Source organism: Notolabrus celidotus, chromosome 20 (assembly GCF_009762535.1).
Source record: "Notolabrus celidotus isolate fNotCel1 chromosome 20, fNotCel1.pri, whole genome shotgun sequence".
Taxonomy (NCBI): domain Eukaryota; kingdom Metazoa; phylum Chordata; class Actinopteri; order Labriformes; family Labridae; genus Notolabrus; species Notolabrus celidotus.
Genome location: NC_048291.1, coordinates 23,903,021 through 23,926,151, shown reverse-complemented (window position 1 = coordinate 23,926,151; position 23,131 = coordinate 23,903,021). Strand labels below are relative to the sequence as shown.

At 42.5% G+C, this 23,131-nt stretch overlaps 1 protein-coding gene across 1 annotated transcript; it reads right to left on the bottom strand.

Annotated features, from left to right (window-relative positions):
- Positions 1 to 1,708: 1,708 nt before the first annotated feature.
- znf652 (zinc finger protein 652) lies at positions 1,709 to 23,017 on the bottom strand. Its single transcript, XM_034711767.1, has 6 exons — positions 22,684 to 23,017; positions 14,928 to 16,454; positions 10,862 to 11,009; positions 10,066 to 10,181; positions 7,202 to 7,346; positions 1,709 to 5,325 (listed from the first exon to the last, which is right to left on the bottom strand). Exons 2-6 carry the CDS (start codon positions 15,963 to 15,965, stop codon positions 4,703 to 4,705), a joined length of 2,070 nt encoding a protein of 689 aa, XP_034567658.1. The 5' UTR covers positions 15,966 to 16,454; positions 22,684 to 23,017; the 3' UTR covers positions 1,709 to 4,702.
- Between the last annotated feature and the right edge of the window lie 114 nt (positions 23,018 to 23,131).

Genomic DNA, 23,131 nt, shown 5'->3' with positions numbered 1-23,131 from the left:
ATGGAGCAACTTCACTTTACTTTGAGTATCTAACTTTGACTTAAGTAATGAAGCTGTGTACTTTGTCCACCACTGCATATAATTAATGCAAAAACTGTACTCACAAACATTCAGCTAAAATGTTCACAAAAAGCACACACAGGCGAGGATAACCTCTCACAAATAAGAAAAGGCCAAGAGGAAATCTGCAAGGCAAACATGGTGCATGGTACCACGTTTTATCCAGTCACAGGAACATATTTGACTGACTTCACGTAATATCGTATTAGTTGAGATTAGTCAAATATGTTCCATGGTTTAATACAAAATAATTCCTTTGCCCAACAGCGAGATCAACGGTTTAAACATGTGTTTCATGTTTAACGTGCTTATTATTATCGTAAACTGATGGTCAAAGATTTCCTATACCTCAACAACAGATAAGAATTTGGGTCAGTGTCAGAGCAGGAGAAAAACATGTTGCTGCGTAGAGCTGACCTCTGACCTCAGCTGTAGGAGAAACAGTCAATCACAGGGAGAGTCATGCAGGTTATAATGAAATTGAGGACGTTATTAAACATGAGGCTGAATGTGAAAGAGTGAGGGGTTTCCTTGTATTAACTACAGTGAAACAACAGCTCCACGGTGAGAGTGACACTGACTGCTTGTTTCTCCACAGGACATTTTAGAACAAACTTTACAAACACAGTGATTAATGAACCGATCATCATTTTCCCGAGCGGTGAACGCTTCCCTGAAAAACCCAGCGAGAAGCCTTCTTCTCCTTATCTGCCTGCTGACAGACGCAGCCTCCTCCCTCCTCTACACCACCACCACCACCACCACCACCAGAGGTAATGACTAACAGCTGGGGTGGCAGACTATTTTCAAACCCCAAATGGGAATGGAGATGTACAGGCAGCGTGTTATTATCTCCTGAGCTCGTGAAGTGAGCCTCACTACCTGACCACCCACTCACCATCAGTGAGTCACTCAACCTTCTCTCGCTCAGATACCTTACAGGATTATGCGACTCATTTGGTGTGCCACTTCAAAACACCTATGGTGATAGAAGGTATGCAGCATTTAAGGAGGTTTGTAGCAACAGGTAGAAGTGTTAATGTTGGCTCGGAGGAGGAAAGCTGTAAATAAATAACGACAGTTTAGATTGAGAAATTCTAGGAAAGAATGTTATTGTGGAAACTCTTTAAAGTGCTCTGTTTTTACTCTTGGATGTGATGTTACATTAGAATACACGGTCTATGTATTACCATGAAAACACTGCATTACCTAACCTGAGTATCTGATAGAAAAGGCTCTGACCACAAATGCCCCTTAGCTTACTGCAGTGCTTCTGATCCTCTGCAAAACACACTTTAATTTAAAAGGCTTGCTATTACTCTTTTATTGCACATCAAAAGAGAAGGAAGTGGTTAAAAAAGGAGGAACTAAAACTTCCCTAGTCCTAGAAAAGCTTTGACGGCTCAGCAGCTGACTGTGTGTTTTCATGTTTAGCCAGCAGACATGAGCAGGTCACAGGTGAACTCCATGAACCCAAATCAGAAAAAAAAAGCACTCCATTACTTTGAAAGATACCTGAAATTGAACCCAGTGACCAGCTCTCAGGAACAAGTACTAAAGAGTTATACCATGTTAGATCCTCTGTCCCTGTTTAAATCTGTATCACAAGCACACAGCATTCAGAGATAAAAAGAGACACACACATCAGTGATAATCATGGCTACTTGTTTTTACTTTCAAAGTTAGCAGTCAGTTAAATGTACATTATTAAAAAAGGCCCAACTTTTTCACTTCTCCCCAATCTCCAGATAACATACAAAAACAGGACAAACCAGGACATTATAAAGCTGCACATTTTTGTACCAGATACAATAATAAAATAAGCAATGCTACATTAAGTGGTTAAAAATACAAAGGGGAAAAAGTATATTGATTTTAAAACATCTTTAAAGAACATACAATGTTATTTTTCTTAACTAGCCAAGAATTTTAGTAGAAAGTGCATTCTATATAACAAAGAAAGGAGGAGGAGAATCGTTCGGCGAACTGAGAGACCAAACAGGACATGAACGAGGGAACTTTATGAATGAAGATAACAGAAGAATGTATTTCAGACGGCTGTAGTGGGTCAGTGTGAAGTCACCAAAGCAAACCAAGGTTACCGTCACGTTTTCGGGGAGGTCCATATTAGAGCAAATGTGTCAAACTGAAATGTCTTACATCTGCTCTGGTCCCCTCCACACTACCCGCCCCCCTCCGGGGATTCTCCTCCTTTCCTTGCCTAAAAACATCCACTCAAAGTAATCGCCTCCACCTCCACCTTTCCCCCATGCAGCCGTGACTGCACTCTGTTCCACAATGCATTGTCAGTCCCTCCTTTCCCTGCGCCTCTCCTACGCAGCAGTAAAGTGCAGAGAAAACACACAAATGAAAAAGGCTTTCAAAAAAAAAAAAAAAAAAAAACAAGACAAAAGATCTGTACTGCAAGATGCTGAAGCACAGCAGTGAACCCGAGGGGACAGGGTGAAGCAGATAATGCAGCGGTGTGAAGACCCGCAGAAATGGCAGGATAATTGCAGGTCTTGAATAAAGAAGGTGGCACCCTAAACTACTGAGCTGAACCACTTCAGACTGGATTCTGTTTGAGCGGTAAGAGAAGGATTGTGTTTAATGTACTGCTATTGTCCATCTCGGATAACCACAAACACGCCTATAGAATATGGGGCACACTGTGTAAAAGCAGCTTTTGGTACAAGAGCACTGGGGACAACCAGACAGATAGACTGGTAGAGACTGATGCATGCACACACACTCTTCCTCTCGCTCTCACACACACACTCACAGAGCTCAATGCTACTCCTATACACACATCTGATAGCCATCAGAATGAGTGATGGGCCGACAACCAGGCAAACCAAATTCATTTCAACAGTTTCTGCTTCTTTAAAACGAAAAACATTCACACCATCGGCTCTTACATTAATAATGTAATTTCTCGCGCTGATTTGATCACATATTTGCTTATCTATACAAGAATTCAAAGTATTAGAAGTTGTCTCACTGCCTTTTATCCTGACATTTCCTATCATGTGCTAACAACAGTATATCTACACTGCAGAACCATTCATTAGCTTAAAACTGAGCAAAATATCAGAACATGAAAAAATAAAAACATGTGAATGACTCATCAGCCATCATGTCTGCGTAGGCAACATTCGACAGGTTTAGACACGTGTTTGCCTGTGTGGATCAAAGTATGTCAGTATGATATCAACAAAAAAAAACAACCTTACACCACAACGACCCCCCCGAAACCAAACTGTGGAATACAGGCTGAGAGGAATATGCATATTTGCCTTTTAAGATCTGTGATGAAAAAGGTCCCGGTGTGTGTACTGAGTGTGTCTAATGACCTTTAACATGGTAACCCGTATCGTTTGGACAGCAGCGACAAGGAGGCGGGGTTAGTCCTGATGGGGCCATGAGTCTGACCCCTCACAGTGGCAGTATTTGACAGTCATCTGTTATCTAGAAGCATCTGTTGACCAACAGTACTGAGAGCTGAGGTTGAACCACTGATCATGGCAAGTAAATCAGTGCCCGTGTGGTCTTTGTCTTTCGTGTGTGTGCTTGAGCAAGTGTGATTGTGTGTGATTGTGTGATTGTGTGATTGTGTGTGTGTGTGTGTGTGTGTGTGTGTGTGTGTGTGTGTGTGTGTGTGTGTGTGTGTGTGTGTGTGTGTGTGTGTGTGTGTGTGTGTGAGTCTATGGCATGTCCTGCATAACTTGAGTCTCTTCATCATAAAACATCTGGTCAAATCTCCAAGCCATTGTAGAAAAGCCAGGCTGGCAAGACATGTTCTGAATGACTTAATACATTGTTATTTGTACAATAACACATCTGAAAATCAAACCGAAAAGCTAATTTAAGAAAGATTTTTTTTTGTACTGGAATGGAAAGCACCGTTGATAACCATGAGAAGAATCCAGACAATCTAGATTCAGCCTACATTTACAAAACCTTTGTCCAAGTTTCCTTTACAAAAATACCCCCCTCCCCTCTCACTGTATCCTGCTGCTGTTAACCTTTTGACACATAGCTTCAGTCCTGGGCTCAAGACCGAGGAAGGGGCTGGCAGAACCAGTCCCAACATTCATTAAACATTTTGTGTGGGTTGCCCAGGCTCTGCAGTACATCTGGGAGGACAGGTTGAGTATTGCTATGGGGACTCACACACACAAAGCAAGAGTCCAGACCAGTGTTCAACCACGAGTCAACTTGACATGACGAGGAAAGTTCAGTGACACTGATCTCTGATGACCCCCTGAAGCCCGGGTAATACACGTCAACTTCCATCAGCAGCTTTCGATGAAAATGAGAAACTTTACACCAGTTAATGTACAATACAGAGCTCACTCAGAGGTCGCCTGGTGTCGGTACGCTAAGAAAATGTACACCAAAAAGAATCTAGAGGGTGTGATATCTTTGTCAGTTGAACAGGGTGTTTGAGTAGGTGTTACTTAAATAATGTGCGCACTGAGGGTGTGTCAGTCTGTCTCCCACACACAGGTGTGCATGTTTATCTTGACTTAATGAAATCTGCTTGAAGGAGCACCCAACCATCTGAGAGACTGAGGCAGGATGAGGAGAAGAGGAGAATCAAGGCGAGGTTTGATGTGGGCCTGCAGAGCCGGAGCACAGTTCAGTGGTGCTGTGGGGCCCCGGGGCCTTTATCAGGGGGGGCCATGTGGTGCAAGTAGCTGCTGTCTTCGTGCCCGCAGTGGTTTAAGGGCTCGCTCTTAAAAAGTGCCGGGGGTGGGGGCAGGTGGGAGACTGGGGGCACAGCTAGGTGGTGGTGGGAGTGAGGAGGGGCGTGTTGGGGTGTGTTTGGGAGATGCTGCTGGGGTGTCTGGGGATGGGGAAGGTGGTGAGAGGGGGTTGAGTGGAGCTGAACATGGGAGAATGTGTGTCCCACAGGACCTCGAGGGGGTATGGGTGCTCCTGCAGGGCTGAGGCCCAGCGATGCTGAGGTGGTGGCGGGGCTGGCCACTGAGGGGCCAGGACCAGAGGCTGAGGAAGAGGAGGAGAAGGTGTTGGCAAAAATGCGGACAGGCACGGGAGGGCCGCTGGTCTGCAGAACGACAGGGCTGGTGACCCGGAAACACTTCTCTTTGTGTGCTTTGAGCATGTTGGAGAAGCGGAAGCGCTGGCCACACACTTCACAGGGGTACGGCTTCTCCCCCGTGTGTGTCCGGCGGTGGCGCTTCATGTTGGGCCGGCTGGTGAAGCTCTTCCCACATATCTCACAGATGAAAGGCTTCTCGCCTGCAAAGAGAAAAAGAGACTGATCAGTGAGAAAAGCAGAGGCAGCTTCACTCATGAGCCTAACAGAACTGTAACGATGCATCAGTCACGTTCTTCGATGGCAATTTGATGAAAGTAATCAACCACGACAATCACGACAAAGTTAACTTTTTTCCTCCAACCATTCCTCTCCACAGAGAGCAATAGTTCTCTTTTAAAAATGCTAATAAGTTGCCATTTTGTATTGAGAGTCTCTGCTGTCAACCCACCCACTCCACAGGAAGCTATTACAATTCACACTTTGAGGAGGGGAGATGTGAAAGTGAACAACAGCAGCTCCGTTGGAATGCCGCTCTCATTAACCTCCCTCCATGGAGCCGCTGAATGTGCCTGCAACCACCCACACAGTCGGGTGGTAGCAGGCTGCTGAAGGGCTCTGTAAATGCCTCATTCTGGCGTGTTACATGTGAAGCTTCTCCAAGCCCACTAAATATCAAAAGGTGGACACTTAATGTGCTTGTCTTCTCTTACTGCTACACTTACTACACTCGCTAGAATCAGGCAGGATCTGTGAGAAGTGAACCAGACTTTTGGAGTTTGGTGTTGTCGTACATGTTTGCCGTCTATTTGGGGCACCGCTGGGTGTGTCTCCTCCTGCAGGATGCTAAACTGGTTGCTAGAGGCAGGGAGAGGATAGGGTAGCATAATTACACCTCACAAATAGAACCGTGAGGGCCGACGCAGAGCAGTGTGTCCACCCACAACAGGCAGGGCTGGAGAAACACGGTGAAGGACGTGCAGGCTGCTCGGCTCAGTTTGGTCTTAGAAATAGCAATGCAGCGGGGACAGAAAATCAGAGGGATGAAATGCAGCATGTGTTTAGGTAGTCATTATAAACCACAATGTATGCAAGGCTCTCTTTGATGTAGACATGCCCCTCTCATTACAAAATCTGGGCGAAGGCTTCCTGCTTTTTTTCCACCGTAATGTTCGACTGAACCATCCCATTTCAGTCTTTTTTTAGGCCGTGCATGGTGACCAGCTGGCGGGCTTTTTGGGCTCAGGAACAATGCTGTTTGGCAAAGTTTTCATCTCTAAACTTTTAAGAATTTTAAAATATCAGTATGAAGATTTAAAACAGGTAGAAGAAAAACCAAAGGACTTAAAAATGTCTTAACCCAGGATTGAAAGGAAAAACTTAATGACATTTGGGCTTTTTGTTCCCATTCACATGTAACAGATGAACTGTGAAGATCAAGCAAAGTACACTGACTAGTTCTTTGTTATTCTGCACGACTGTGATATCTAAATGCAGCTCCTCTAGAGGAAAAGTGCAGATAGAAGAGAAAGCTGGCTCCAGGAAGGCGAGACATAGTAAAGCTCTGCAGAGTCTAGTGATTTTCCTTTTTTTAGCCAACATATCGCTCCCTTCGTGAATCATTTCACTCACAGCCTCACCTTCTGTTACTTCTCTCTGTTATACACAGGAAAGTTGGCTGCAAAACTTTAAATCAATAACATTACAAGAGATTCAACTTTCAAGCTTAGCTATACCTAAGCTGTCATACACAGTATAGAGGATTAACCTAACACGACTCTTATTCTGAACAACAGATGTTCTTTACCATCTACCACACCCTGATCTTTAATTGTAAGCTATAATCTATGGACCAGGAGGAGCAATGGAACAAGAACAATAGCCTGCAGTCTAAAGTGAGCACTTAGTGCTGCATTTGCTACATGAGTGACTGTCATCGTTTGCGTCAAAGCATCACAGTTTTTATTTTTAAAGTAGTAACAAAAAGGTGGTTTGGTTCCTCACGTTGTATAAAAGCGAGGAACCAAACAAGGCGATCACAACAAAGTGCTGATGTGCACAGTTAGTGTAATTTCTCACCTGTGTGTGTTTTCATGTGCTCATCGAAATACTGTTTCATGTTGAAGTCTTTGCCACACCACTGGCACATGAACTGCTTGTGCCCGATGTGAATGCTCATGTGGGAGCGCAGCTGGTACTTGTATTGGAAGCGCTCGTCACAGTTCTGCAGCAGAAACGACAGATAGCATGCACGCAACAAGGTCAATACACATCACAGCGTCCTCTTTCTGAACGTGCGAACTTGTAGAAACAGGTTTTCATTTTGAAGTTAACCCATAATATCATCACGAACATGATTGTGTCTTCTGAGTGTTTAGAAGTAGAAATATTCAGGTTCAGATGATATATGCAGAAACATTATGTTGTGTAACTCCTTCTCAAGGCCTACTTTCAGATCCTAAATGCACAGTAAACCAGGTCACTGGGACTGATCTGACAGGAAAGTCAGGAATGTATCCTCCTTTACATTTAGACAACATTGATAGAATACTTTCCTTACTTGCCTAACCCAAAATAAAAGCCCACAAGGCCAAAAAAAGTCAAAGTCTTTTACTTTCCTCTTCATGTAACCACCCTTTATGTTTGTATTCCCATGGTTTCAGGTCTTTTTCGACAGTCAAATATTTATCATCTCAACAGCACCACCTAGCTAAATTGAATTCTGAGGGTGTTTCTCTTTTCCGGTCTTCATATTAGACTCCGGGAACCAGGCGTATGGACTATACATAACATACACTCTTAAAAAGCATGTAATCACATGTTACAGCGTTGGAGGACTTCAAACATTCAATTAAAGCAGCTCCACCCATACACATATGTTCCCAAAGTGTCCTCCGTTTAGGAAGCTTGGCACTAAAAGGTCTTGGATGGAAGCAGAACACCCCATCTGTCAGCTTTCTTTGATTCAATCAGGGATAAGAAAATAAAGTGTAACTAACCCTGCTGAGGAGAAATAAGCTAGGAAATCTTCACTAACAGCGTTACCCAATGCTTTCATAAGACGAGAACAGAGCTGTGAAACATTGAGCGTTTAGTTCTACATTTGTATACTGCGTGGTTTGCCAATATTTGACATGGTCTGGCTCTGTCTCGTCTGCACGACGCTTATGATTTAACTTTCCGGAGAATCTTCACACCACAGGAGGAGACTCCCACTCTGAGAGACACTGGTGTGGTCAAATAGATCCCTCAAACTACCTACAGGCTGCTATTTCAGCATGCAGGAACAAATCTGTCTACAGTGTTACCTTTGTTCACTCCACATAAGAACCCAACAGTCAGTACAGAATGAAGCTCCAAATAAAGACAAGGAAAGAAGGAGGACTGGTATTTGAGTTTATGAGCAGACATTATTTAAGTATGTCAACTTTAAAGCTCCGGGGTTCTGACTTGATTCTCACAGATTGTTTGAAGGAGAACAAGACCATGACTCCTAGAGGGGAAAATTAGACTGCTTTGAAAATGTTACATGTCTCATAACTTTGACAGTGAACAGGTCAGTTTTATGCCATCTATGTAGCTTGAGCAACTTTTGACACCGCACCACTTATCTCAAGCAAATGAGGGTGTGAACAGCTGATATAAGATAAAGGAAACAGAAAAAACAAACTCTGTTGAACTCTTAAATGTCTTTCATGCAGAAGTCACAAGTTAATGCATAAAAATATGCATTTAAAGATGAGACTGTATCTGACGTTTAAAGCCAGTGTCTTTTAGTTGTTCCTAATAGGAGAACAAAAACATTTGGTGATGCTACTTTCAGCCACAATGCTCCTAAACAATGGAACAGCCTGCTGGAGGGTCTGAGGGGAGCTGATAGAGATATTGAGACTTTTAAACATAAACTAAAAACTTATTTATTCAGTCTGGCTTTTATGTAAAGTTTAACAGTTGTATAACTTACTTTTTACTGTTTTATTGATTGAAATATTGCTTTATTATTTAACTAATTTTAAATTTTCTTCTTGTTTTATTTATATATTTTTATTTAGCTACTCAGTTTTATAGATATTTTTAGCCTAAATTGTATTTTCAACTGTTATCCTTACCCTTTCTAAATGTATTTATTTTAACTATGTATATTCTTAATGTTAATTTGACACTTTAACTTATTCTAATTACAAATATTTTATTGTTGTCTGTGTGCATTAGTTTCAATTTAAAATATTTTTGGGGGGCTTTGGGTTGCATTTGATTTGTATGAAAGGTGCCATATAAATAAAGCTTGCTTGATTGATTGATTGATTGAGTGTCAGGGATGTTCTGCACCTGGTTTCCACTGTGCACCTCTCACACATCTGTAATAGCATTGCACAATAAACAGTATGCAATACCTCCTAGACACGGCCTGAGGTTACTTTATATTGTTTCAGCTGATGCAATCCTGTTTTGATTGTGTAAGTCAAGTACAAACAAAACCTGTTCTGCCGTCGTGTGAACGAGCGATACTTGGATCATCTGATGGTGAAGTCACAGCCCCGTTCGCACTTTTAAAGGTATTATATTCCCGGTCAAATAGCCGTGCAGGAGCAGGAGAACAAAGACAACAATGGCAGAGTACTAAGCTGGGTTTGTGCTGCTGACTCTGAGCTTCTTTGTCTTCAGACAGAGTTAACAGTTTTCAAGTGTGAAGTGAAGAGCAGCTTTACGCTTCGCTGAGGTTTTATTGAAAGGTTATACCAGCGACTACTCCACGTGACCAGGACTTATATAAGAACGCAAAGAAAAGACTTTTCTCTTTGTAATGGAGCTGTTCTCGTGAAAACAAGGCCTAAGAAGTCACCAGACATGTTTTGAGGATGTTGTTAAATGTGATGTGTCTCCACCACAAATAGCCACAGATTACTCTGTCTGAGCAGGGCCTTCGTGGTTTTGAAACTTACCTCACAACGGAAGGGTTTCTCTCCAGAATGCTGGAGTGAGTGAACTTTAAGAGACATGCTGCGTTTAAATGACTTCCCACACGTCTCACAGGTGAACGGCATGTCCTTTGTGTGAGCTGGGTGAAGAAGGAGAGATGGAGAAAAGAAAGAGAGGGGAACATAATGAGAATACTGCCAGTGCCTTTACATGACATATACACTACCAGACAAAAGTTTGGAAACACCTTCTCAATCAAGGGTTTGTATTTATTTTAATTATTTGAAACACTGTAGATTAATACAGAAGACATCAGAACTATGAAAGAACATATACGGAATTATTTAATGAACAAAAACGTGTTAAACAAAGCAGAATATGTTTTATATTTTAGATTCTGTAAAGTAGCCCCCTTTTTCCTTCATGACAGCTTTGCACACTCTTGGTATTCTCTCAGTCTGCTTCATAAAGTGGTCTCCTGGAATGGTTTCTAATTAACATGAGCCTCGTCAAGAGTTCATTTGTAGAATGACTTGCCTTCTTAATGTGTTTGAAACCATCAGTTGTGTTGTTCAGAGGTAGGGTTAGTACACAATGGATAGCCCTATTTGACTACTGTTGTAATCCAGATTATGGCAAAACCAGATTATTTCATAGTTGATGTCTTCAGTATTAATCTACAATGTTGAAAATAATTAAAATAAATGAAACCCATTGAATGAGAAGGTGTGTCCAAACTTTTGACTGGTAGTGTATATGTGTATAAAACATGACTATGCTGCTGCTGTTGTTGTCTCCAGTGTGAGATGCCTCACTTACCGACCATGTGCTTACGGACGTGAGCCATAGTGTAGAACTTCTTCTCACAGATCTCACACGAGAACTTCTTCTCTGCATAGCCGTGCACGATCTTAATGTGCTCGTGCAGAGACCACAGCTTCTTAAAAGACTTGTTGCAGGAGACGCACTAAACGACACATCAGAGGAAGAAAGAGAAGATATGATTAGTTTTAATATTGCTCATTTATGTTTGCACATCTAAAGCTGGAAGCCTTGAGATGATGAGCCACATTTCTTTTTATGATACTGCAGCTCCCTCTGCTGGAGAGAAAACACATGACACGTCTAGCTTCTTGAAAATGTCCTCCTCAGATCTACTTACAGATAAAAAGTTAAAACTTCAGATGTCATAAAAGAAGGGGAATGTGGATGCTATCATAACCAGTTCTGCTCAATGTGATCCCTCATTTTGCTCACTTTTTAATACTTGAGTGAAGTCTTCCCAACTTGTGTTCAACCAGCTTCAACTTTGTAAATCTGGTCATTTCTTTCACAAGTTTTGATTCTTATCTTTTGTAAAACTTGATGATTTCTCAGCTGGTTAAAAGCCTAGAATGATTTAGCAGCTGAGGAGTTTGAAATGTGTTTTTTAAGTGATTCCTGATGCGCTTTGGTTCTTTGTTTTGGGTTCTTCTCATGTGGAAAAATAAATCCAGTTTGAGTGTTAGCTCTCCTGCAGGCTGCAGGGTGTGCTGCAGTGAGGCAAACCCACAGCATCAAGCTGCCACCAACACATAAAACACCAAAACCAAAGAAACGAAAGTGATGGCCAGAGAACCTGATTCTGGGCTCATCCATTAAAAGAGTCCATTACTTTGTTTTAGTATCTCCCATATGCCTTCTGGCAGACACCGACCAAACTATCACTTGAGCTTTGTTTCCTGCAGTGGGTCTATTTCCCTCATAAAATAAAAGAGGTGAAGCATCTTAGAGAGAGTTTTTAACCAGAAGCTTCTTCAGGTCAGTTTGTAGCTTCACTTGTGGCCATCATTTCTAAAAGAACCTCACTGAGACTTCAGTTTAGTTTCCTTTCATGGTTTTGTTCCCCCTGGTTCATAATTTACTATCTTTAATTGATGGTTTGAAACATGATGAGAGAGAACCACTTCAAACTAAACACTCCTAATCACAGTTTTGGTGAAATCAGGTGATCTCAATAAAGTGTCTATGAACATCTGGTGCTCAAGCTGTGTGGAGAATCTGACTGAAGAGGGTGTAACTTGTACATGAAGTCATTTAGTGTAAAATTGGCACTTGATTTAGGTCAATTTAATGATCTATTCATGTGAATAATGCAAGAAAAGAATAATAAACTCACCCATATCATTGTTATAATGAAAGATTGTAGTATAATAGTATTACATTTGTATAAACAGTGTGTGTGTGTGTGTGTGTGTGTCAGTAGTTTTACATTACATTTGCATAAAAGGGGAGAGGATTTTATTCAAGATTAAATCAACATGGACATGTAAGCTGTTCTATTTGCATTATTGGTTTCTAAGCTGACAAAAGACAGATTTGTTGTTCTTATTATTAAGAATACTGACAGACAGATTTGTCAGATTCATCTAAGAGTGAGTATGTCAGCAGGATTTGAAGACTCATATGTTAAAGACACGGCCTGCTGCATTAATCAATCTACATTTCCTGCTCCGTTAATCTAAATGGATGACTAGAGAACTCGTGTCTTCACGGCTCGAGATGCTTGGTGCAACCAGGTGTGGATGGAGGTGAAACTTTTTCTTGCAAAGCAACTAAGAAATGCAAATGAAGTTCAGCGAAGCATGAGACTAAATAAAGATATTCAAAATAACTACATAACCCTCGGTATTAACCAGGCGGCAACCTCCGGCCATGAGAATTGAAGCCAATGCGGAAGTGTTAAAAACTGCAGGTCATCGAGTGTGTGCTTTAGGCTGGCTCCGGAAGTACCGGAAACCACATACACACACCCATTCGAAGAAGACGATCTTTACAGCAGAAATAATTATATTATAGCAAGGGTGAATCTCGCTCGGCTGGAAGTGAAGCTTTCAGCGGAGTGTCTGCCCCCTGGTGGCTGGCTGCAGTATGGGTCAAAAAATCTGTCTTCCCCTATTCATTTGAATGAGGGAGCGGTCAAACTTTAAAAAAGAAATACACATCGTACAAATGTTTCTCATATCCGTATGCTGTGGTGATATGTAGTTAGTATTTGACTGTTTTGTGTTCAAGGCCTTTTTTTTAGTGATTAGAGTTTAAAAAAACGGGGTTTTACTTCCAGGTTTCCTTTGATTCACAGCCGCCGTAGAGAGAAACTTCAAAGGACACACAGCGTCTTGTGACGCTACGCTGTAGGGCGGAGCTTGTTACAGTGGCTTCACAGGCTCTGGCTGCACAATGGCGGCGCCCAGGAGCGTGATTTTTTCGGCTTCAGAAACGTACAACAGGAAGAGGCAGAGCAACGCTGTCCATTTTTATTCACAGTCTATGGTTTATAGCCTGGTACAAGAAATGAGTGTAGTCTGGATAGCTCATTTCTGGATCTGCACACACTGTATGAGGGGTGAATTTTCCATTATGAGAGGCACAGCTGACTTGATTGACAGGCGGGAACACTGTAGCTGTTAGGGAGGAGGCTCAAAGCCCACCTCTTTACATCACACTTGCTCAACAGCAGCTATGTTGAGTTCAATATTTCCAATATGGCTGCTGACGATTTACTTCAAAACAGTGCTTCAGAAACAGATGGGTGACATCACAGATACTACATCCATTATTTATACAGTCTATGGTATTAACCATACTTAGTAGCCATATTGCTGCTGTCGAGCGAGTGTGACGTAAAGAGGCGGGCTTTGAGCCTACAGTTACAGCTACAGTGTTCCCGCCTGTCAATCAAGTCAGCTGTGCCTCTCATTGGAAGACTTGTAATCTTAATATCTTTGAAATTACCGCGTTATGAAAAAATTCACCCCCGTACACTGTGTGCCGATCAAGCGGCAAACTTCGGTCTCAAACGATGAAGCCAATGCGGAAGTGATATAAACTGCAATACATCGAAAATCCGCTTGAGGCTGGCTGCAGAAACACCGGAAACCACACAGATATGAATGGGAAAAAGACGATCTTTGCAGCATTAATAAACATGTTTACAGCCTGGTTCAAAAAACGGCTTGTCCCTACAACGCTAATCTCTCTAATGGCACACACTGTACGGGGGGTGAATTTTTTTCTAACGTGACGGTTAAGAAGATATTAAGATTATGAGTTTTGCCCAAATAAGGACATGACTGACGTGACTCCCGGTCGGGAACACACAGCCATTGGCTAAGAGACTCACACTACGTCACACTCTGCCTAGTTGAGTTCCGCATTACCAATATGGCTGCCGCCGTCGATTTGCTTCAAAACAGCTCTCAGGAACAGATGGGTGACGTCACGGATACTACGTCCATATTTTTTACAGTCTATGGTGCCGATCCAGAAATGAGCTATCCAGACTACACTCGTCATTTGTACCAGGCTGTAAACATGTTTATTTCTGCTGTAAAGATCGGCTTTTTTGTATTGGTGTGTATGTGGTGTCCGGTACTTCCAGAGCCAGCCTCAAGTGGATCCTCGATGAACTGCAGTTTTTAGCACTTCTGCATTGGTCTCATATTTTTAGACCGGAGGTTGCCGCTTGGTATTATCAAGCTGCGTCATGGTTTTTCAGTTTTAGGGTAATAAAACCAAATAAAAGAGTATGTTTGGAACATTTGCTAAATATATGAGTAGACTAGCATGACAGATACTTTTACTTTTACTGTGTTTTTGGTTTTGCTGCTTAAATATTGTGAATTAAAACCTGGAAAACATCAAACATGATCATATATTTGCAGTATTTTGTCTCAAGTTTTTAAGTACAGAAACAGCACTGTAACCTCAAGCTTATTTGTTTTATGAACAAAGTTAAACACAAATAAAGATGAAAAGTGGAAATTAGCTTCACTATCACCCAAACTACAACATCACTTTCCAAGACATGCGTCAAAAACACTGGAGGTAGAGGATTCATCATTACCTGGATGTTCTTCTCACAGTCGGTCTGCTGGTGCAAGGCCAGCTCACTCTCCAGGACGAACTTCTTCCCACACTTGTCGCAGATCTGCATCCGCCTGTGTGTGACGTTCATGTGCTTCTCCAGGTACCAGCGCGTGTTAAACACTCGGGGGCACTTTTCACATGCCAGCAGCTCCTTCTCCTCCGCCTCTGCTCTCCCTCCTGACGCCGTGACACCGGTGGACGACGGGGCAGACCTTCCTGACCTGCGCTTGCTCTTTGGAGGCTCCATGCGCTTCCTCCGCCCCCTGGTGGTCATCCCAGGTGAGGCTGTGCTCAGAGAAGTTCGGAGGCTTTTCCTCCGCGGCTGGCTGGGTGCTGCCGTGCTGCTGGCACCCCTACAGACCCTCTTTGGCCTTGACTTTCGACTGTCAATCTCATCTTCCTCATCGTCTTCTTCCTCCTCCTCCTCCTCGTCTGGGCTTTCCTCCTCCTCTTCCTCATCGTCTTCTTCATCTTCCTCCTCATCGCTGACATCTCTGTCTGAGTCATCTGCAGCAGTTCCAGTTTTGTTGTCCCCCTTGGACACATGAAGCGTCTGGTTGTTTAGGTTGACCTCAACAATGATCTGCTCACGCTTGAAGTCCTCTTCCTCCCCATCCTTGTTCTCATCCTCTCCCTCCTCTTCCTCGTCGTCCTCATCATCTTCCGTGTCGTCAGAGGTGCCGTCATTTCCCACCAGGGACCCTTGCGTCCCCATGTCCTGCCCCGCTCCTCCCTCTCTGAAATACTGCTGATGCTGCTGTGCAGTCACATGTTGAGAGGGCAGCTGACCAATGTTCTGATCTCCGGATGTCTTGGCTGCCATCTTATTGTCCACCAACACAGAATAAGGCTTCCCCCCTACCTCCCTCTTATAAAGCTTGCTGGTCAGGTCCAGGTCTGGGTTTGAAGGGTGAAAATAAGACTGCGACACCTGCACCCTGCGTCCGTCCTCCTGTGACATCCCGCCAAGGCTTGGGATGGAAACCTCTTCTTTGAGGCTTTTGCAGGATTTCATGAAACGAAAGGCAATCAGAAAAGACTCACTGCTGAGGGGCCTGGGTATAAACTAGCCGACTCTGTAAGGAAGGGCAGGGGACGCCACACCAATCCCCCACCCTCCTCCTAAGGAAGAGACAGGAAGGAGGGGATGAGGTGACAGATACTCAACCTGATTCAAAGAGGGCATCCATGCTGTCCACGGCAGGAGAAGCAGTTGGAAAGACATACAATCTGCTGCAGGCTTTTTTCCATATGCTCAGATATTAGACTGCAAAATCCAGGGCTCAAGTGTCTTTGATGCTCAACATTTGAAGATAAACTCCTCTGGTGTGAGTATGTGAGACTTAGGCAGCTGCCAGATTCACTTTGTCTGAGAAGTGCTGCCCTGCAGAGCGCAGGTGTCTTCAGATTGCAGATCAGGTAAAGACGAGCTGAGTGCCAGACATGGAACTGCGGTGAGAAGGACTTCTGTGTATCGCTGGACGAGCCATTTACAGTGGATTACCTATGAGAGAAGAATAAAGATGAGATAAGATAACATGCTCCTCTGATGTCTCTGGAGAGTCTAAACTGAAAGTAGCACCATATTGTCATGTTTGAAACTCTGGGCAGCACATTTACCCACAGAGGTTTCAGTGTCGTGTGCAGGAATCAAAACCTCAGCATTCACACATAAATGTTTGTGGACTTCAAGTAATTACTCTTAATTCAGCATGTAATAAACACATTTTTAAAAGTATTACAGAAGAGGTCACATTTCTTTGCAAGTATAACATTTGAATTAATTGAAAGATTTTAAAGCACTTTGCAAAAACAGGAAACTTCACCGACATGATGCAGAAAACTGATTGAACAAAGGTTTGTCTATTTCTACAACAGTGCACACAATCTTGCACTCACACCACCCATTGACTGTTGGAGAGCATAGTGTAACCACAGCACAGGGGCGTGTGTTGCAGTCTAACCACAGGAAACTGTATTTCAACCTTACAATGCAAACTTGGTGCAGTGCAGTTTGGAAGCTACAGTAATATCATGAAGTTTGTGCACGTTAAAAATGAGAAAGATGGCACGGCTGACACCCTTTTGACCTTAAACAACCCGAACCTGCAGAAACGAAAATGCACCAGGGCGTTATGTTTTTTTTACTAGAAAACCTCCAGGAGCAAGAATCAAACACATTTCATTTCTTAGAGGCAGTAAACATCCTAACCGCTTCAGGTTCACAACTGTCTTATACCACCTCACGTTTAACACGCGCCACTCAAACATCTCTGAAGAAAACATGATCAGGCCAAGAGGAAGTTTTATTTTAAGAAACATTTCATCATGAGGACTTCTTCTTTTAATTCACAGCCATTAAGAAAATAGTCGTGGTGAGTGAAAAAAACTTGAATCAGAAGCAGAAGAGGAGAGCAGAAAATAAAACAATGAGTGAAGAGCTTTGCAAATATGGGGAAAAAAAGCTCCAATATTGTGCTTTTCTTTCTTCTACTTTTAGCTTTTCCAGGGCAGAATTAGTCAACTCTCTGCTTGGGTCAAACTGATCCTGAAAGATTTGCTTTAAAATGATCTTTGTAACCCCTGGCAGAGGCAGGAGATGGAGCCAACCCAGACTGTGGGCATGTAGTAACCAAGATTCACAGTGAGCATTGCACAAACAACACAAATACAGCATGTGTACAGTACGATGCACCGGACAGACTAACCTGACTCAGAGACAAAAGGCTACCTTCTATAAACTTTCCTTTTGGGTGCTTCAAATTAAATCAGTCATACCATCATAAAACACATCAGTACCGACCCGCTGTATCCATCTATCTGATGGAGCCCTCCCAGAACGATAAAGAGGTTGTTAGTTTCCCCGGGGACTCTTTTACTCACCCACCCTGTGAGTGCAGACTGAGAGGTGCAGGGAAGAGTTAAGCATGTTAACATCCTGTTGTGTTCCAACAATTAATTGTGCACAGTTAAATCATCAAATCAGTCACGGAGTATCTGCTCCGAGCTCTTAATAATTTACATTATGCGTTTCCCAAAGGTGCTGCAGCCAAATCAACCACCTGGCAACCGTAACAAACAACTGATCGCCTGTGGGAAACACACACACACACACACACACACACACACACACACACACGATTAACAGAAGCAGAACTTGCAGATCTCAGTATTTTAACATAACACTTCTCTGCCTCATCATTTTATTAAAAAAAAACATGAAAGTTTATCTAACTGTACAACAACATGTGCAATTTCAACTACCGTCAATATCAGCTATGCATCCAGCAACAGAGGCTGAAAAGACCCCGTTACATTTCCCTAACATCACCAGGTGTAGAAAAGACATGCAGGAGCAAAGACGCATGTAAACTTAATGATGTTTGCCCAATTGCATTAAAAGCCGCTCTTATGGGAATCCGTGCTCTGACACTTTTACGTAGAATTCAACAACCCGTGCGCACAGACACACATGTCTTCCTGTGAATGCTGACTCTGATCCTTTCTGAGAACTGGACAGCAGCTCTGAGAGCATTAAGACCACAGGGGAAGGGCCAGTTCTGCACTGACAGAGCAACCAAACTCACATGGCTGTCTTAGACACAAAGCCTAATAGATTATCCTACGTCTGGATGACAGGAGAATATTAATTGCTAGAGAAGTCACTACCTGATCCCGACTTGACATGCAGTGAGTGTTTCGTAGAATCCTTGTGTGGTTAAAGATGTTCTGCTAACCTTAGGGGTGTTCTTTTTTTTGCGGGTCACATTTAAAACTTATCAAAAGTTCTGCATTTAATGCTGACACATTCAAAAGTTGTACTTGAGCAAATAAACAAACACACACTGCGGTTATGTAACCCATATTGAGTAAAATCCTTCCACCCGCTTATCATTTTCAATGATGAGTCATTTCAGAGTTTCACTCAGAGTGAAACGATGAAGTCTTTTGATGTGGGAAACAGTAGTGCGCAGTCTTCTCAATATCATTGCTAATTACTTTACACCCCAACCGTATGAAATCAGGAGGTCACATCTCTTCAAACCAGGATCATTGCTGCGTGTTTTTTGAGTTTAGATAGCTTTCAAAAAGGTGAACTTTGCACCCTGACACAAAACACAAGAAAAGGATAAATGAGTCTCTGTCAGCAAATGTAGGTAATCCAAAGCGTTACTAAAGCTCTGCAGAGCTCGCCAAGAAATCAAAGTACTTCAGCAATAACCAATTTATGGGTTTCCTTCATGCTTCAGAAGAATTATGAAGAACAAGAAGTCATTTAATATAATGGCAAGCTACAAAGCCACACATATACCGGATAGATACACTCAGTGGCTTCAGATATGAGTGACACAGGATGAGAGGTTTACTGCACATGCACTACATAACAATCAAACCCACTTCTTACAACAATAAAGAATACAAAAGCTCCTAAAGTAGTCAAAATGTGTCATGTTTACCTCTCATTATTCAGCAGTGCTCCTCAAATCCATGCTCCCTCTCAAGTCCAAACTTTAATGAGCTTTCCTTTTTGCAGCTTGTGGAGGACCGTGTGAGGGTTCACATTCCTCACTCTGTCCAAACTCATAAGACCTTAAACAGCTCACTGTGTGGTGCACTGCAGGGGTGCTCCATGCCTCTGTAGGTATTTGGCCTTAAAGCTCATAATCAGGTCATAGAGCAGTACCTGGTGTTTTTTGGTCTGCTAGAAATCTTTGAAGCGTCACAAAAGTGGGAGACTATTATCTCAGCCCCTTTGGCTCTACCGTTACAAGTTTCTCTTTTGTCATCACTGCAGAGAGAGAGAGAGAGAGTGAAACCTGACAGCACTTCAGATGGGTTCAACTCAGAGATACCTGTATTCTAAATCAGGGGTTCCCAGACTTTTCAGTCCACAACCACCAAAATATCTGTGCCATAGTCTTGTGACCCCCCCTGTCCCTCAAAGTGATTTAATGTGGCTTCATCTAGCTAAGTCTGCAGAAATTAACCTACCTATACTTGTATGTGGCTGTGTTTCCTGTGCCGATATGATTAACCTACTGCTACTGATGCTTTTTATGCTTTTTATTAACTGTTCACTAACCCTAAACTTAGGAGGTAGAAAACTCATCACGTGTTCTATTTTTAAGGTTTTATTTCAAGGTTAGCTACTATTTTTGTTGATATTTTTTACTATAATGTACAGTGGCCCGGAAGTGCAAATCACAAAGGCAAATCAGAAAACACAATGGCAAATCCCCCAAGGGTACCTACTTCTTCCAGTTTGGTTAATGTTGTTGTGTTTTCTGAATTGCAGTTGTGTTTTCTGATTTGCGGTTGTGTTTTCTGAATTGCAGTTGTGTTTCCTGAATTGCAGTTGTGTTTCCTGAATTGCAGTTGTGTTTCCTGAATTGCAGTTGTGTTTTCTGATTTGCTGTTGTGTTTTCTGAATTGCGGTTGTGTTTTCTGAATTGCAGTTGTGTTTCCTGAATGCAGTTGTGTTTTCTGAATTGCAGTTGTGTTTTCTGATTTGCTGTTGTGTTTTCTGATTTGCTGTTGTGTTTTCTGAATTGCAGTTGTGTTTTCTGATTTGCAGTTGTGTTTTCTGAATTGCAGTTGTGTTTTCTGATTTGCAGTTTTCTGAATTGCAGTACTGTTTTCTGATTTGCTGTTGTGTTTTCTGATTTGCAGTTTTCTGAATTGCAGTTGTGTTTCCTGAATCTGATTTGCAGTTTTCTGAATTGCAGTTGTGTTTTTTGATTTGCTGTTGTTGTGTTTTCTGAATTACCGTACTGTTTTCTGATTTGCTGTTGTGTTTTCTGAATTGCAGTTGTGTTTTCTGAATTGCAGTTGTGTTTTCTGATTTGCAGTTTTCTGAATTGCAGTTGTGTTTCCTGAATTGCAGTTGTGTTTTCTGAATTGCAGTTGTGTTTCCTGAATTGCAGTTGTGTTTCCTGAATTGCAGTTGTGTTTTCTGAATTGCAGTTGTGTTTCCTGAATTGCAGTTGTGTTTCCTGAATTGCAGTTGTGTTTTCTGATTTGCTGTTGTGTTTTCTGAATTGCAGTTGTGTTTTCTGATTTGCTGTTGTTGTGTTTTCTGAATTGCGGTTGTGTTTTCTGAATTGCAGTTGTGTTTCCTGAATGCAGTTGTGTTTTCTGAATTGCAGTTGTGTTTTCTGATTTGCTGTTGTGTTTTCTGATTTGCTGTTGTGTTTTCTGAATTGCAGTTGTGTTTTCTGATTTGCAGTTGTGTTTTCTGAATTGCAGTTGTGTTTTCTGATTTGCAGTTTTCTGAATTGCAGTACTGTTTTCTGATTTGCTGTTGTGTTTTCTGATTTGCAGTTTTCTGAATTGCAGTTGTGTTTCCTGAATCTGATTTGCAGTTTTCTGAATTGCAGTTGTGTTTTTTGATTTGCTGTTGTTGTGTTTTCTGAATTACCGTACTGTTTTCTGATTTGCTGTTGTGTTTTCTGAATTGCAGTTGTGTTTTCTGAATTGCTGTTGTGTTTTCTGATTTGCAGTTTTCTGAATTGCAGTTGTGTTTCCTGAATTGCAGTTGTGTTTTCTGAATTGCAGTTGTGTTTTCTGAATTGCAGTTGTGTTTTCTGAATTGCAGTTGTGTTTTTTGATTTGCTGTTGTTGTGTTTTCTGAATTGCAGTACTGTTTTCTGATTTGCTGTTGTGTTTTCTGATTTGCAGTTTTCTGATTTGCTGTTCTGTTTTCTGATTTACCGTTCTGATTTTCAAGGCCACCGTAATAAAGGGTAAAATGTACAATTTTTAGATAATCAAAAATAAAACACACTCTGGAAGTCATCTCACGACCCCCACATTTGTGTTTTGCGTGTTCTATGTTGCTGTATGTTGAATTTGTACTCTAAGAAAAGGTGGACACATGAATGAAATGTATAAGCTAATTCTTGCAAACAAGATTAGTCAATGCAAAACTTGCATGATGTCATTGGGCTCACACAGCTGTGTGCAGCAGCAACTTTGAGCTCTAAGGAGCAGTGTGTTTTTAAGGGATCAACATTTCCAGATACAACATTACATTGTGCATCGAGTGCAGAAAGGGTTAAAACAAAAAGGCAACACTATACACTGAACAACAGAAACACTGAGGGCCTAGCCAACTTAGGCTGTTTAGCTAGCTAGGTAACAACCTGCACACACACATGACAAGCTAAGTTAGCTGCATTAGCTCACCGTGCAGCCATTACATATCTTAGAGCAGTTTATGGTCCAGAAACTACACAGAATCACGTTACAATGCACAAGCTGCACCATTCAGACTTGTTTTTGTTGACATGCATTGGTTAAGAAGAGAAAGAGGACTTTCACTTTTTTTGAACAGAATACCGCCCAGATTAGGGGCTAGTTAGCTCACAGCTAGCATCAGATGTGTAGCATTAATGTAACACTTCATGTCGACTCTGCACTTTGAGGTGAGGTGTGTGACAGCAGTTTAACACACATGACAAGTCGATGTCATGCACTGTTATCGGTGTGTTCAGTCCTCCTCCTGCAGAGAGTAAAAGAGTCGTTTTTGTGGAGTGGATCCTGAGTGTGAGGCAAACACACTCAACTCGACTCTGTCACAAAGTCAGAGAGCTAGCTCAGCTCAGGGGACGATTCTCACACCAGGCTCGGTTACCGGTGACCCGCTTGTGTTTTCCCCGGTAGTCGTGATGCTTGTCATGCATAACTGCACAGAATGAAGTCACACAGAAACATTTTGTTGTTTGCTTGCTTACCTCCGGAGAGCGACCTCCCTCTCCCTCTCCCTCTCGATCCTCTTGCGTTGTTGCAATCAGAGTTGCACAGATTCAGGGGTTGCAGGCGCACTTCTCTTACTCGCTCTACATTCGCGGATGTGCATTTAGAAAAAGCCAAACGAGCCTTTTTGTGCAAAATGTAGGGGGGGTCCAATCCAAATGCTGATGTGCCTGCCGGGCGTGAAAGATACCTGCGCACCGGTGTCTTCTTCTGCCGAGCTACGTGGCCCGGCCAAGCTCTCGCGCGTCCCTCTGCCGTCCCGCGTTCATCCAGGCCGCGTCTGAGCAAAGCGCGCAGCCAGCAGCGTGTCTGGATCAGGTCTGGATCAGGTCTGGAGTCTTTTACGTCCCCTCTAAACCAGACAGGGTACAGCGCGCGCACGCACGGGCTGAGTTGAAATCATTGATTGATGAAATAATAATGAGA